Genomic DNA, 14,022 nt, shown 5'->3' with positions numbered 1-14,022 from the left:
GTTTTTCGGGGTTTTTTTTTGTGTGTGATAATGATCCAGCTGAAGAGTAAAAGGCACATTTTAAAGTTGCAACATATCACTTTGAAGATATGAATAATGGAAATTTATGGTAAATAAAATCTTAATTTTAAGTTTCTGTTTTGTAGCTGGCCAGACAGCTATTCTTAAGTCAAGGTAGCTAAAACATAATCCACAGCTTCAAAATTAGAAAGGTATAATTAATATTTTTTTTACCTGCAAAATTATATTGGAAGGAAAAGAAAAAAAAAAAAAAAAGAAAAGATAACAGAGAGCTATGGGCCATGAAAACTAAGGACATTTTATTTGTCATTTAAACATTACACTCTAGTTATCAAAGTGAGGGACCTAACTGGAAAAGCCAGGACCCCTGTGCTCTCTACACAGCCAGTGAAAAGAGGACGTTGCCTTGACAAGGCAGCTCAGTGTAGGACCTTCTGCTTCAATACATCCCTTGTGCAAAACAAGAAGACTAAAAAACCAGCTATCAACTGAGCTCTGTGCCTAAAGCAGGTAATAGAAATAATACCAGAATACAAACATTTACTAGATGCGTCAATGTGCAAGGAGTATTTGCAGGTACTGGAGTTGGCTAAATGAGGCTTGCAAAAGTCAGCTGTTCTCTCCTGTTTGCATAAATCAAGCTGTAGCTGCTGCTGGTTTTAACACATTCTGATATATAATGTACTACGTCCAATACTCTGGCATCTGAGCAGAAACTTCACAATAAATCATCTATGGTATTTTTCTTGCTTCGCTTTTGCTGACACCTTTACCCATGGCTTACTACATGTTCTCCTGCTAACCTCATCTGCGCAGTACAGATTTTAAGTCTATTAGCTGTTCAGTGCCTTTAGATTGCAGGGACAATCATGTGCAACCTGACTGAAGAGAACAGAAAACACTGGCAACAGTCTTATTTACTTTAATAAGTGCACGTTCAGACTGAGGTCTCTGGTAGACTAGGCAACAAAGGACCATGGTCTTTTGTGTCAGATATCCCTCCCTTTCTGCTGTTGGAGAACCTCAGACGTCCAGGCACAGGGCGTAAACAATGTGAAAACTTGCCTTTTCCTTTACCATCAGGATTTATCAAAAGTTTAGTTGGCTGAGTAGAAGAAGGTTACCACAAATGTACTGATTGATTTTAACAGAAACCATTCTTCTATAATTTGTAATTGCTGTGCAATTTTGAGCTATTTTCATGGTAGTTCTGCAACTTACCCTATGAGAACAGAGCTATTAACTTTAACAAGCATTAAATCGAGCTGTCTGTATTGTGCTTAATTTCAATGTTCGTGCAAACAAGTGCCTGCAAGCAGCAAGTCATTTCTAGTACTGGTGAGCTATGGATTAATTGTGTAGCACAAAATGATCATGAACATCAGCTGATATTTTCCTTTACTCATGATCCAAAGCAGCAACTGTAATGCATGCAAAAGAACATATGAATTTCTGTTTGCTTGTTTCTTTGTCTTCACTTTTCTAATTCATACATAGAACGTACATTTTTTATTAGGTGCTAGAATAGTTGTGCAGTTATGTTTCATCAATAAATATTAGAAGTGCAAATGTCAACGATCAACTCCTGTGCAACATAGTTCCTAGGAGTTTACAAAGGTGCCTAGTTATTAAGACTTGCCAGATACAGTTTCTCCTTAAGGAGCAAACAAATATCTAATGGAAAAAAATAATTTTATTGATCTTCCTGTTGATCCTATGCTACCTTTACCTAATGAATCATACAGATGTGTAATACTAAGAGAAATCACAAAATAATACCATAGTATGAAATGTCTTGGAGATCCTTAGCCTACAGTAAATACACGTTTGACTTCTTTTGAATTGTAGTATACTGTATTTTCTGCAACTAAAAAACTGGTTTCATTGTTAAATTTAGTATACCATATGTCTATCCTGACTGTGAAGCAATACGGCACCAGAAAGAAGACATAATGATGTGCTACTAGAACATTTCAATAAATTGTTTCTCACCTGGGAAAGCGGAAAATCACGGTTACTATAGTGGAGACAACACCATACAACAGTCCCACGTTAGCAGCAAAACATATTGTAAACACATAGGTACTAACCCATATGAGCTTTAAAAGGAGGGAAACAGAAAGAGGTGATTAGTTGTTTTCATTTTTGTAACAATGTGCATTTTATGAATCAGAAATAAAGATTTTTAAAATGAAGATAGTTTCTCAGAGGTGAACATTTGGATCTTTGAACTGGCAGATATTGCAGACTGAATTAGTGATTTGAAAAAATGCCCCTCTATGGGAGAACACATATGACATGGCACTACTCATGCCAATGCTCACAGAGGCTCCTTTCAGAGTTACTTAAAATAGCATATGTAGTTGCACTAACAGCATGACTCAGAACGAACTTAGTTGTTTTGTAAACCCTGTATTTATTTTTCACATTCAAAGGTTTTGCCAGTTTCTTCACTGCACACATTTAAAATCCTGCTTTCCTTTTACACAATGAGGTACCCTAAAGGTCAAATACAGAGAGCTCTTCTTCCACTAATTGTGTAAGTGAGAATCATAATTTGCAAAGAGGTTAATTAAAAGTGGCATTTATCAAAGTACAGCTGCCTAAACCAACTCTATAACAAATAAAAAGTATCAGGGAATTAATTTCTTTATTTGGAAATGGTGAGATTTCAGATTACTTCCCCATCTTTCAATATTTGATTAATAAAACTTTGGGTTAATTTTAAATACAATTAAAAAAATACAAAGAAGAGTATCTGAAACAAACATCACTTTGGCAAGGAATTTAAAATATTAAAAAAACCAAAAGATTTTAACATTTGAATTTTTAAAAAATATTTTCTAAACAGAAATGACCAATTATATTTCCATGCATCAATGTTGTGTAGGGCTGAGAAATATCCAGATTTTACGATTCAAAGGAGAAAAGAACAAATTACTTGATTTCTGATAGCAACAATGTCAGCACAAATTTCTTTCCTTGAGGGAGCCTTAAGCAAAGACTGCCACATAATCTTTATATAAAAAGTGTTAAAGAAAAATGGAAAGTATTTTCACTCCTCTAGATATACCGATCTCCACAGGTGCCTGTTTCAACAATTACAGCACTTCTTGTTAATGTTTGCAGAGGAACAGATCACGTTTCAATGGCACAATCAGTGTTAAAATTATCCTTTCTGATGCTTTCACTCAGCTCAGGAAAGCCAGAGACAATAGAATACTTTCAGCTTAACCACAGGAATTTTGTCAAGCAGATTTCAGAACAGTTAGTTTATGAATAATACAGTATAAGTCATACCATACTAATTTGTGCTTCACAGAGGACAGTGTGTTACATGACTCTACCAAGAAACCTTTTCCTCCCCCATCTTCAAAACTCTCAGCCGTTGCAAAAGGCTTTTGCAGTCTCTTCTACAGCACAGCTGCTAGGTAAAGAGTTAGTTCATTCTTTGAAATGGTGCTTGATCTCCAGTTATATTTTAAAATTACATCTTTTACAAGTTGTTGCATATATATTTGCAAAGAATATAAGCAACAAATACTGAGTTCTGATTAATCAGTGAGAAAATTATAACATTTACAAATCAAATATATATTTATGAAGGAGCTCACTGGACATGAAAGGGCTAAGGGTAGTACTACAAACCTGAAATTCAGGCAGGATCAAGAATTATCAGTCCTGATAAGCGTGAACCCTTCCCAGCACCTGAGATCAAGCAATCCACTTCAGCTGCAGACCTGAGCCTCATCACATGTAACTATATCACTGCTGCAAGACCTGCAAAATTCTTCTGTCTCAGAATAAAATGGAAAGCATGCAAATACAAGGTCTATATAAGAAGAATCAAAGCCAAAAATGTTTAAGTACTGCTGAGTACTGCAAAAGTTAGTTGACTGGGTCTTCAGCAGCCTAATATCTTACATCTTAAATGTAAACAGAGACTGCCATTGTTGTAGAGGACCAGCCAAAACAATCATATTCTCATCTGTAAGTCACTGGTTCAGTGCTTTGTACTGGCCTGGAGTCAGAACTTTTTAAGGTAGGGTAGCATCAAACTGGTAGAAAAAAGTTATGTTGATATGACAGACATTTTTTTAAATCATAGGTTGTCACTAGGTTCAGCAAAGAAGTCATAAAAATATCAAAGTTCTCTTTAGCAACTTATTTCAAGATGACTATTAAAGACTCCAGGACAGATAGAATGTAATCATTCTTCAAATCTCAGCAATAATGTGTTACAGGCACATTTTATTCTCAAAAGTCAAAACAAAATCCACCTTCAAAGTATGTCTGTACTGTAAAAATTAAAAAAAAAAATTCTAAAGAAATTCTAAACAAGCAGAAGATAGGGATTTATGTTGAATCCTGCATATATCAGAAAGTGTTAGAAGCATTGAGAGGTACCGTGACTGTCTATATACAGCAGCTGCCTCTGAAACTCGGTGGACAGTGTGTTTCCACCTAGACCTTTTCATCTCACAGAGTCTACACATACACCACTGAGGGGAGTCTAAAATTGGAACTTGCTAGTAAAAAAACATATAAATAGGAGAAGTGGGAGAATACTCTGTGAGCCAATGGCTAAACAATGCAATACTAAGGTACTGTGATACTAAATGTTTCTGTAGCACTTCAAAATCAGATTATAAATTTCCTTTTTTGTTGCAGATTGAGGAGATGATCAGCTATTGCCTGAATGGGTAGGGCTTCATTTCACTTGGCTTAACAATCTACAGTACAGATGCCTACAGCTGGGTGAGCTGTCCACATTCCCATCATAATCAATGGAGATTTAGTTATAAGAGTGAAGAGAAATCTGGATGCAGTTCATCTAACTCCCACCTGATTATGCTGGTGCCTACTTGAGGAAGAGATGAATCATACCCTAACATGCCTTGACTGACCAGCTCTGGACTGTCTGTAACGTGAGGTTGTGATGGCTTGCTCAAACAGAGGCCCATGCAGCAGTCACCAGCACACAGCCAAAGAATCTTACTGAAGTCCTGTTCACTCAGAGAGTACCTTGGCAAGGAAGATGCTGGAGTCCTGGGTGAGGGTCTGGCTCCACAGAGGCTGAGTAGCACACCCATGCTTCTACATCCTTCTGCAGGCAAGTGACTGATATGTGCATACATCCTCAGGGTACCCTTCCTCAAAACTTATGATTCATCCAGTGCTGGGCTCCCCAGTTCAAGAGACAGGTAACTGCTGGAGAGGGTCCAGCGCAGGGCTACAAAGATGATGAGGGGGCTGGAACATCTCCCTCATGCGGAAAGGCTGAGGGAGCTGGGCTTGTGTAGCCTAGGGAGAAGGCTGAGAGGGGACCTTATCAATGCACACAGATATCTGAAGGGTGAGTCTCAGGAGGACAGGGCCAGGCTCTTTTCAGTGGTGCCCAGTGACAGGACAAGGGGCAATGGGCATAATCTGCAACTCTGGAAGTTCCACCTGAATGTGAGCAAGAACTTCTTTACCTTGGGCATGATAGAGCTCTGGCACAGGCTTCCCAGAGAGGCTGTGGAGTCTCCTTCTCTGGAGACATTCAAAATCTACCTGCACATGATTCTGTGCAACCTGCTCTAGGAGAACCTGCTTTAGCAGGGCGTTGGACTAGCTGATGTCCAGAGGCCCCTTCCACCCCTGACCGTTCTGTGATTTGGTGATTCTGTGAAGTGTTGAAGTGAGGACCACCGCAGCTGTACAGCAGGAACTGCTTAATAGTAAAGTGGTATATGGTAGTTCTTTAATATAATTTTTCACAAGCATTCCATACACAATGGTTGAGAGGGTATTTGATTGCAAACTGCCCTGGAGACAGATGGACTGATATAAATAATATTCTTTAAGAAGAATTTATATGGTAATCATACTTCCAACGGATTAAGCATTTGTAAATTCCTTCCCACCCCACCGAGACTAAATACAGCAAAAGTATTATAACTCAGGGTAGTATATTCACTAATGCAGGAAAGATATAAAATCTCCATAGCCCTAGGATGTCATAAGCTAGAAGTATCCATGTAAAATTACTATCATAGAAGTGACAGCTTCCTACTTTGTGGAAAATCGTTTATATAGCAGAGCCCTTAGAGCTCTCAGAGTCCTCTCACAGACTGAGACCCCTGTGTGATGAATAGCTGAACAAATCTAAAAGTCCATCTGCCTACTGAGGATAATATGTTAAAAAGTTCTAAAAATACAAGTAATTGCACCAGTTTGCTCCAAAATTCCATGGAAGACCCTCCCAGGTCCCCTCCTCCAACTATTTCGACAAAATAGTTTGACAGGGTGGTTGGATCCATGTCTCAGAAACCCACACTGGCAAGATCTTGGAGGCTACTTGTCGAAAATGTGACCCTCCTTGTTGGATCCACTTTAACTGCTGAATTAGTATCATCTTTACATCCTTACATACTTCTACATTTAAAAGGATTATGTTTTAAAAAGAACTAATCAACAAATGAATATTACTCATCCTGTTTGCGTTCAATGAGAAGCTTAAAGAGGCATGAAGGAGCAAGGTAACAAACCCCATGATATTCTGTTTCCTTGCACTATCATTTACCAGACCTGTAAGCGTAACAAACCTGACTTCTATGCTACGTGACACACACCCTTCGAAGAATCAGTTCCAGAAAGGACAGCTGCTAATTATTTCCAAATGTTTTGTTAGAGTTTCTATCTTCAAAACACTTTGGATAACCTGAGTAGTGGAACGGATTCATTTCCAGTGTGTTGTCGATTGCTGGGGTGAACCTTTTCAGGCCAAAACCAACACCAATGTAGTTACTCAAATCCCTGGGCTTGGTGGGGCTCCTCAGACCAGGCAGCAATGTAAGATCAACGTTTATAGCCTTACTTTAGATTATACTGCTTAAAGGAAGATGATTTACCCTGTCAGGCTAAGAACTCATGGTATAACTACTTGAAGGTAAATTATTGTTCAGGTATGTTCATTCAAAAAGATAAACCCAGCAAACTCCCCCACTCTATAACCTCTCTTTGAGATATAATGACACATGTCAGAGATGTACTAACTAACTATTCACCCATTCTTTCCTGCCAAACCCACAAAAGTAAAAATCAGTCAGGCTAGTCTATCTGTGAAGATGCATCAAACATAGTGAAATTACAGAATATGCTGCTGGAAAACTTATCTACTTATTATCTCAATGCATTAATAGAGAAGCTATCTCTCTCTTCTATAACTACCGATTTTCTTTAGTCCACTGTCCCCAAAATAATTCCTGATCCACATCATACACCATTTGCGTCACTGGCAATATGGGATAAGTTGAAGATCAATACAGTACAAGTGATAGAAAACATTTTCAAAATTTTGCTGCTTGAGGAACACAAGATTTCCTGAAAGACAGAGCTTTTCTTCTGGATGATAAAAAAATTAACCACCAAACAAATACCCACAACAACAAAAACCCGCCATAGTCTTCTGCAATGAAATGTGAAAAATCTCGCATAGCCATACTTGATGTTGTTTACTTAGTGCTGCTTTTCATGCTGAAATCCAGTACTCTTAAAAAAAAAACAACAAAAACACCAGGTTTTATTCAGTCTAAACCTAACATTACTGCTATAGAATAATAAGTCACTGGTGAGTCCAATGAAGTCCAATATTACCTCCAGTAAATTATATTTCTCACCACAGAGAAGGAGGATATGGCCAAAATACCTTTCTGAATACTTGTTAAATAAAACGGAAGTTCCAAAAGCTTTATGAGATGTCAGTATGTATTTATGGAAGTGGTTAGAGCTTTTGGTTCCACTAATCATCCAATACATTTAAAAATTCCCTTAGAAGAGAGGTCTAGGAGTCCTCCTAAACCTGGACTCATCTTTCACATTTGCTAGGTATTCTGTGCAAATGTATGTCAGGCTATTCAGAATTTGCATTAAACTAGATTTTCATACTATGTCTCTTTCCATGTCTCTCTTTTTTCTGATGTATTCCTCCTCTCATACTGCAGAGTCTTTCATTATGATCAAACAGTAGCACTCTGCAAAATCTGAAAAAGTGAAGGCAATTTACTCACAGCACCCTCAGACATGTATCTTTCTGCATCTCTAGCATTCCCAGTTGTGTTTGTCCTGTACCTGTACCATTCCATAGCCCCAGAGGACAGAGATAACAGAATCTCTTCAATAATACTACAATAGCAAAAGCATGCTAACCACTTAGAGAATGCACACAAAATTAAGACACACATCTGCTCAGATTAACCTGATCTGTCCATATACACATCTTTAGCATTAAATCAGGTTTGATTCTTTATCATTCACTAAAATTCCATTTTTTAACACAATTGACATTACAGATACTGTTATTTGGTGATAGAAAATAAGCCAATAGTACACAAAACCCTTAATAATAATGGCTCACACTTATCTCTTCTGGGTCACGGTACTATTAAAGTTTATTTAGCAGGTATAGGGTCTCAGGAAAACCACCTTAGGTTATGTTTCACTTACCCAGTCTATTCTATCCATGTTCCAGTATTTTTTTAAGTCACGGAACTGCATTAGCATCCCCTTTAAGCCCACAACAATAATGCTTGCTAGCACACACTGCATAGAAATAAAAAACAAAGGCTGTTTTCAGAACTGGTAGTGAAAATAAAATGTTATTTTTTCAATCTAGTGGTCAATATTGTAATTCATCTATCAAAAATCTGAAGTTAGTGTTTCAAAAATGGGATGAACACAGGTGTCCTTGTGACACAAGCAGTAACAGTATCAAACCCATTTTTCTTTTCCTGAAGACAACCTATAGGCCACCTAATTGTGAGACAAAAATGACAGACATTAAAGGCAAAAAATCAATTAACTCTGAGGCAAACAAAATACTTTATTGATATCTGAATCAGAAAGGGGAAGGAGATGGCTGAAGAAATAATCTGGAACCAAAAATGATGGAGTACAAAACGATGGACTTGCAGTGCATAGGTGGGGAGGGCTAAAAAAAGCAGAATAAAAAAGAAATAAAACATTAAGAAAGCAACACAGAAAAGGATTTTTAAACCATGGGAAAAGAAGCCTACAGGAAAACAGTTAAAATTTACATATAATCCGTACAAAAAATGAAGGGAAGAAAGCAGGATAGTAAGAAAAAGGACATATTGTGCACCCATCTTCAAGTGTCCTTGCTTTGCATGGTTAAAATAAGCTATGAAAGCATCTGTGTTTGAAAAGTGAGAACTTTCAAATGACGCTGTAAACAATAGCACAAAGTGAATTTAAAACACTGTTGACTTAAAATCTAATGTACAAACATGGCAAAATTACGGATAATTATGGAGATGTATTTTGCATCTTTGACATGCCTCTAGTTAAAATTCACTATTAATTGTAATACCAAGCTAGATATGGCTTATGTGAAAACACACCACATTGCTTTTCAGAGCCTTAGTGCAGATGTATTCCATGACAGAGATAAGAATACCTTATAATCTTTCTGTAATTAAGCTTAGATCACTGTCTACAATCATTTGTGTCAAATTTATCTGAAAAGCAAAGTCATCCATTATATGCATAACTAAAGAAAAATTGAGGTTCTTCATTAATTTCTACCACACTGTCGATTTACAAATCCACAGCAATCTGGATGTATATTTTTCATAAACTATGTGCCAAAAGTAAGTAGAAAGGAAATGCTTTCTTATATACTTATGTGATAGCCTATATATTCAACTATACATGTGTAAAAACTGTATGTATTACGTTGCCACCTCTGTATTTTATGATTTCAAGACTTGCTGTGCCCTTACTTTTCTTTCCCCCATTAAAATTAGAGCTGTTTTAGAAGTAGCACGATCTTTTCCTGAAAGAAATGAAGTCATTAGCAAATGTTTAATATAATCTTTTAAAAAGATGATAAGTACCATACCATAGGCAGCCAGTACAGCATAGGTCCAATTGCATAGATCACCACAAGAATTAAAACACAAGAGATAAGGCAAGCCACCTAAAACAATAAACAAGAAAAACAGATGATTCAGGCTAAAAAAAAGGAAAAAAGTAAAATATGTGGAAAGGAATAATTATCAAATATTGCAGACAAAGTCAAGAATGAGATGTTGAAGATGGTAGCTATTAATGTATCTATGGATTGCAGATGCATACGATTTTAGTTTTAATCTCTGGTGACTATCTTCAGCCAACTACAGTGAAAACAAGAGATCTCAGCATCTGTGCTTGACTCTGCTGACATCACACAGACACAGACCACAGCATCACTTGCACACTTGGTTATCAAATGGAGTGTGTGTGAGCAGAATCTCATCCCAGAAGTTCTGCAGCACCCACTGTCATTCTGTAACATATTTATAACCATGCACCCTAAATGCTGCACTAAATAACAGATCTGTCATGTGTTGTCATTTTTGCACAAGATTTTTAACTTCTTTTACTGGGATCAACACTAAAAGGAAATTATTGTGTTAAGTCAGAAACCACCAATGATTTCATGTTAATATCAGTAGACTTTAATTTAGAAAATGTAGGAACATTTTTTTTATATATTAAAAATTATATTTAACACAGGTGACACGAATCCAGACAAATATACTGTCTAAGAACTATGTTTCTTCACAGTATTGTAAGATATTAATTTCATGGAAAACTACAGTAAAATTGCACTCTCCTACTCCACTCTGACTGCTCACACAGCAGAATACTTCTGGTCTCATTAAGATACTGTTCAGATTCACAGAAGGTTTTTGACGATAAGTAGACAGATGCTTACTTTATTTTTGTATTGATAATATGTTTCTTTACTAAAATAATCAGGTTTCATTTTAACAGACAAGTTGTTAAAAACAAAACCAGACAAGTTGTTAAAACACTAGAAAATTAAAGCCATGGTGTACTGAAAAATACCATCAAGAAGGATAGACCGAGTGTTTACAGAAAAAGAGGCACAAAATCTGCTGGTAAAGTCACAAGGAACTTTTCCCTCTTTCCATCTTCCCAAGAGGAAAAAAAAAGAAAAAAATCATTGATTCCGTTTGAAGGACACTTCTAGCCCATGATCATAGAATCACAGAATCAGAACGGTTTGGGTTGGAAGGAGCCTTAAAGATCACCTGGTTCCAACCCCCCTGCCATGGGCAGGGACACCTTCCACCAGACCAGGCTGCCCAAAGCCCCATCCAGCCTGGCCTGGAGCACTTCCAGGGATGGGGCATCCACAGCTGCTCTGGGCAACCCCTGCCAGGGGCTCACCGCCCTCACAGTTAGAATTTCTTCTTGATACCTAATTTAAATCTACCCTCTCAATTTAAAGCCATTCTCCCTTGTCCTGTCACTACGTGTCCTTGTAAAAAATAGAATCATAGAATAATACAGTCCGTCACTTCCGTTTTCTCCCAGGAAAATATATCACTGGAGAATAAATTACATCACTGAATCCCAGATATAGCTGTTAGAGAAAAAAGGGCTGCATGGAGCCCCTGAATTTTGCATTTCTTTCATGACATATGCCAGAGTAAACTTAGTTCTGTCTGTGTAGTCAAAGGCCAAAGCTGGGAGATTACTTGGACTTTTTTAAGAAGTAGCAATTAAGGTTACTTCCACTTTATTTTGAAAATCAGATAGAAGCACTAAATTAAATGCATTTTTTTTTCTAAAACTTTAGTTCAGCCTGTACCATTAAATCCATTAAACACCATTAGAGGGCACTTATGTTACAGTGCTGACTAAATCACATAAAACTGAAAGGGTTTGTGTGTAGTTTCCTGCAGTCTCACAACACAACTCCAAACCTCCTTACTGCCACAGACTTTAAAGTCTATATTGAATCAAACAGGTAAAAATGAATAAGTGGAACCATTAGCTTTTCCAGTAAGACATCTGCTGCATTCCATGCAGATTGTTAGAAATAACAGAGCAGTCATTTCCCAGGACAGAAGGAAAGGGAGAATAGGGAAATACAATGGATAAAATTCAGTAAAAGTTCCAGTGAGCGGTTCCCATAGCCTTAATTCTCCTGTGTACCTCACTGTAACACGTTACCTGTGTTTTGGCGCCTGTACTGTACAAAAGTGCCGTCCGCCCCATTGCTGCAGCACTTGGTATGCAAAAGAAAAATGAAGGAATCACGTTGCTGAGGCCATGAGCCAAAAATTCCTGCAAAGTTATTAAATAGTTGTTAAAAAGAATATGTTTTTTTCCTATTCTGTCATTTCAATGCTTCTTGTCAACAAGGGATTGCAAATATTAGCAATGACAAAGGATGGCCATGTTTTTTGGGAAAAAAAATCACATATGTGTATCATAAAAGATCTCCCAACAGAATATATTTTCTTACAACTCAGAACTAATCTGAATGATAGAACTGCTGAGCAGGAGTCATCAAAAGCAGGAGGCACATTTTGTTCACAGAATAAATGGTATTGCTAAGTTTTGAAGATGAACTTCAACCAAAATATTTACATCTTGATCCATATCTGCTTTTTAACAGGCCAGAGTCTCAAATAGTGGGATCTGGATGGTGTCCAGGTTGTTTCTGGCTTATGATTCTACTGGAAAAAGACAGCCACTGATTTTATTTCTTTTAAAGCATGCTTTAGTGAAAGTGAAGTACGGTAGCAATACTATCTGCATGCTGTCTTTCATTACAAATGTATTTGGTGTTTATTCACACTCAAAATGCAGCTATGTCTGAACAAAGATTTATAGAAGCTAAAGTGGAGAAGCCACCTTGTATCTGCAGCCTAATCTGAACAGTGTTTTCTACAGAAAGTGCAGCAACTTAGCTACCCAACATCAGCCTTCTTCCCCAGACTACAAGGAGAAAAGACATCAGTACTGCTAGAAGTGCTTAGGACACAAATGTTTTTGTGTCCAGCCATGGTCATAAGTTTGTCTTCACAGCACAGGACAGCATCACCTTAAAGGTCCCCAGACAGCCTCACACACCCACATGCCATCACGCAGAGCCCTGTGCCTGACCTCTGAATGCAGTGCAGCTATACCACCCCACTGCCATTGTCATCTCTGTTCTCATAGAGGTTTTGCTCTTTTGCTCCATAATTCAATGCAGACACACACATAGTTTCCAACACCTCAGTAATTAAGCTGTGTAAGCCACAAGATCTCTGAAGGTGCAGAAAGACACAGAGGTTGCTGTGCTCCATTCAGTGCTCTTGAGCCAATGCAGCGTATCACCCTGAAGTCTTACCTGTATTGAGCTCCAAGCATTTTTCCTTTGCTCCCTAGAAAATATGGCTCTGAAGCATCAACAGAAATTAATGACCTAATCTATTCATTCTGAAAATCAATTGAGACCTGAGTAGACAAGAACATTCCCACCATATTTTCCAATGATGCAAGAGTTGTAAAGGACATGAAAAGATGTTAGGAAGACCGACCTGTGTAGATAGGGTGTTCAAATAGACCTCCACCTGCAAAACCAACTGTTCTTCATTCAGCCTTGTGTCATTTATCCCAGATCACTTAAGAGAAAGGTGGAGGCAGCATTTTTACCGCACAGCACTATTGCTAGTCACCTAAACATGAGCTTTTCTTACCACAGTGCTTGAATTACTGTCTCCGTGGATCTCAGTTTGACTTGGAGTTAATCACCTGCCATGACAAGCAGTGGGGCTGTGCAAAAAGTAACATCTTACTTTTATTTAAGCATCCCACTTTATTTAACTTTGCACAGAAAGCTTCTGTGGCTGCAAATTTCAGGCAGCACTGTCTGAACCCACTCTGCTTCTTTTATAAAAATAAATCTTTATTTGCGATGAGACTTCTACTTGGTGTAAACTTAATTTTATAACATGTTATAAAATGTTATGTCCCGGGGCTATAAGTACCTGGTTTGGTTTTAGAACTGCTTTGTTGCTTCAGTCAGTGGCTGATTTAACATCTTAGCTTGTTTTTAAGAACTTAGCTGCCAGAGAAGATGTCTCATCTTAGAGCACTGGAAACACATTAACACCCCAGGCCTGCACTGAATGCAGCATTACAAGATTATCC

The 14,022-nt window shown here is 37.6% G+C and overlaps 1 protein-coding gene across 1 annotated transcript in view; it reads right to left on the bottom strand.

The window, feature by feature from the left end:
* SLC26A7 (solute carrier family 26 member 7) overlaps nt 1-14,022 on the bottom strand; it is a 69,485-nt gene that overhangs the window by 14,756 nt on the left and 40,707 nt on the right. Inside the window, exons 8-11 of the mRNA XM_040586680.1 lie at nt 12,052-12,165; nt 9,926-10,003; nt 8,512-8,607; nt 2,014-2,120 (exon numbers count right to left, since the gene is read on the bottom strand). Coding sequence (XP_040442614.1) covers nt 2,014-2,120; nt 8,512-8,607; nt 9,926-10,003; nt 12,052-12,165 — 395 coding nt within the window. The remainder of the gene's footprint in view (nt 1-2,013; nt 2,121-8,511; nt 8,608-9,925; nt 10,004-12,051; nt 12,166-14,022) is intronic.

The sequence above is a fragment of the Falco naumanni genome, chromosome 3 (assembly GCF_017639655.2).
Source record: "Falco naumanni isolate bFalNau1 chromosome 3, bFalNau1.pat, whole genome shotgun sequence".
NCBI lineage: Eukaryota > Metazoa > Chordata > Aves > Falconiformes > Falconidae > Falco > Falco naumanni.
This window is presented reverse-complemented; position numbering and strand designations above follow the sequence as displayed.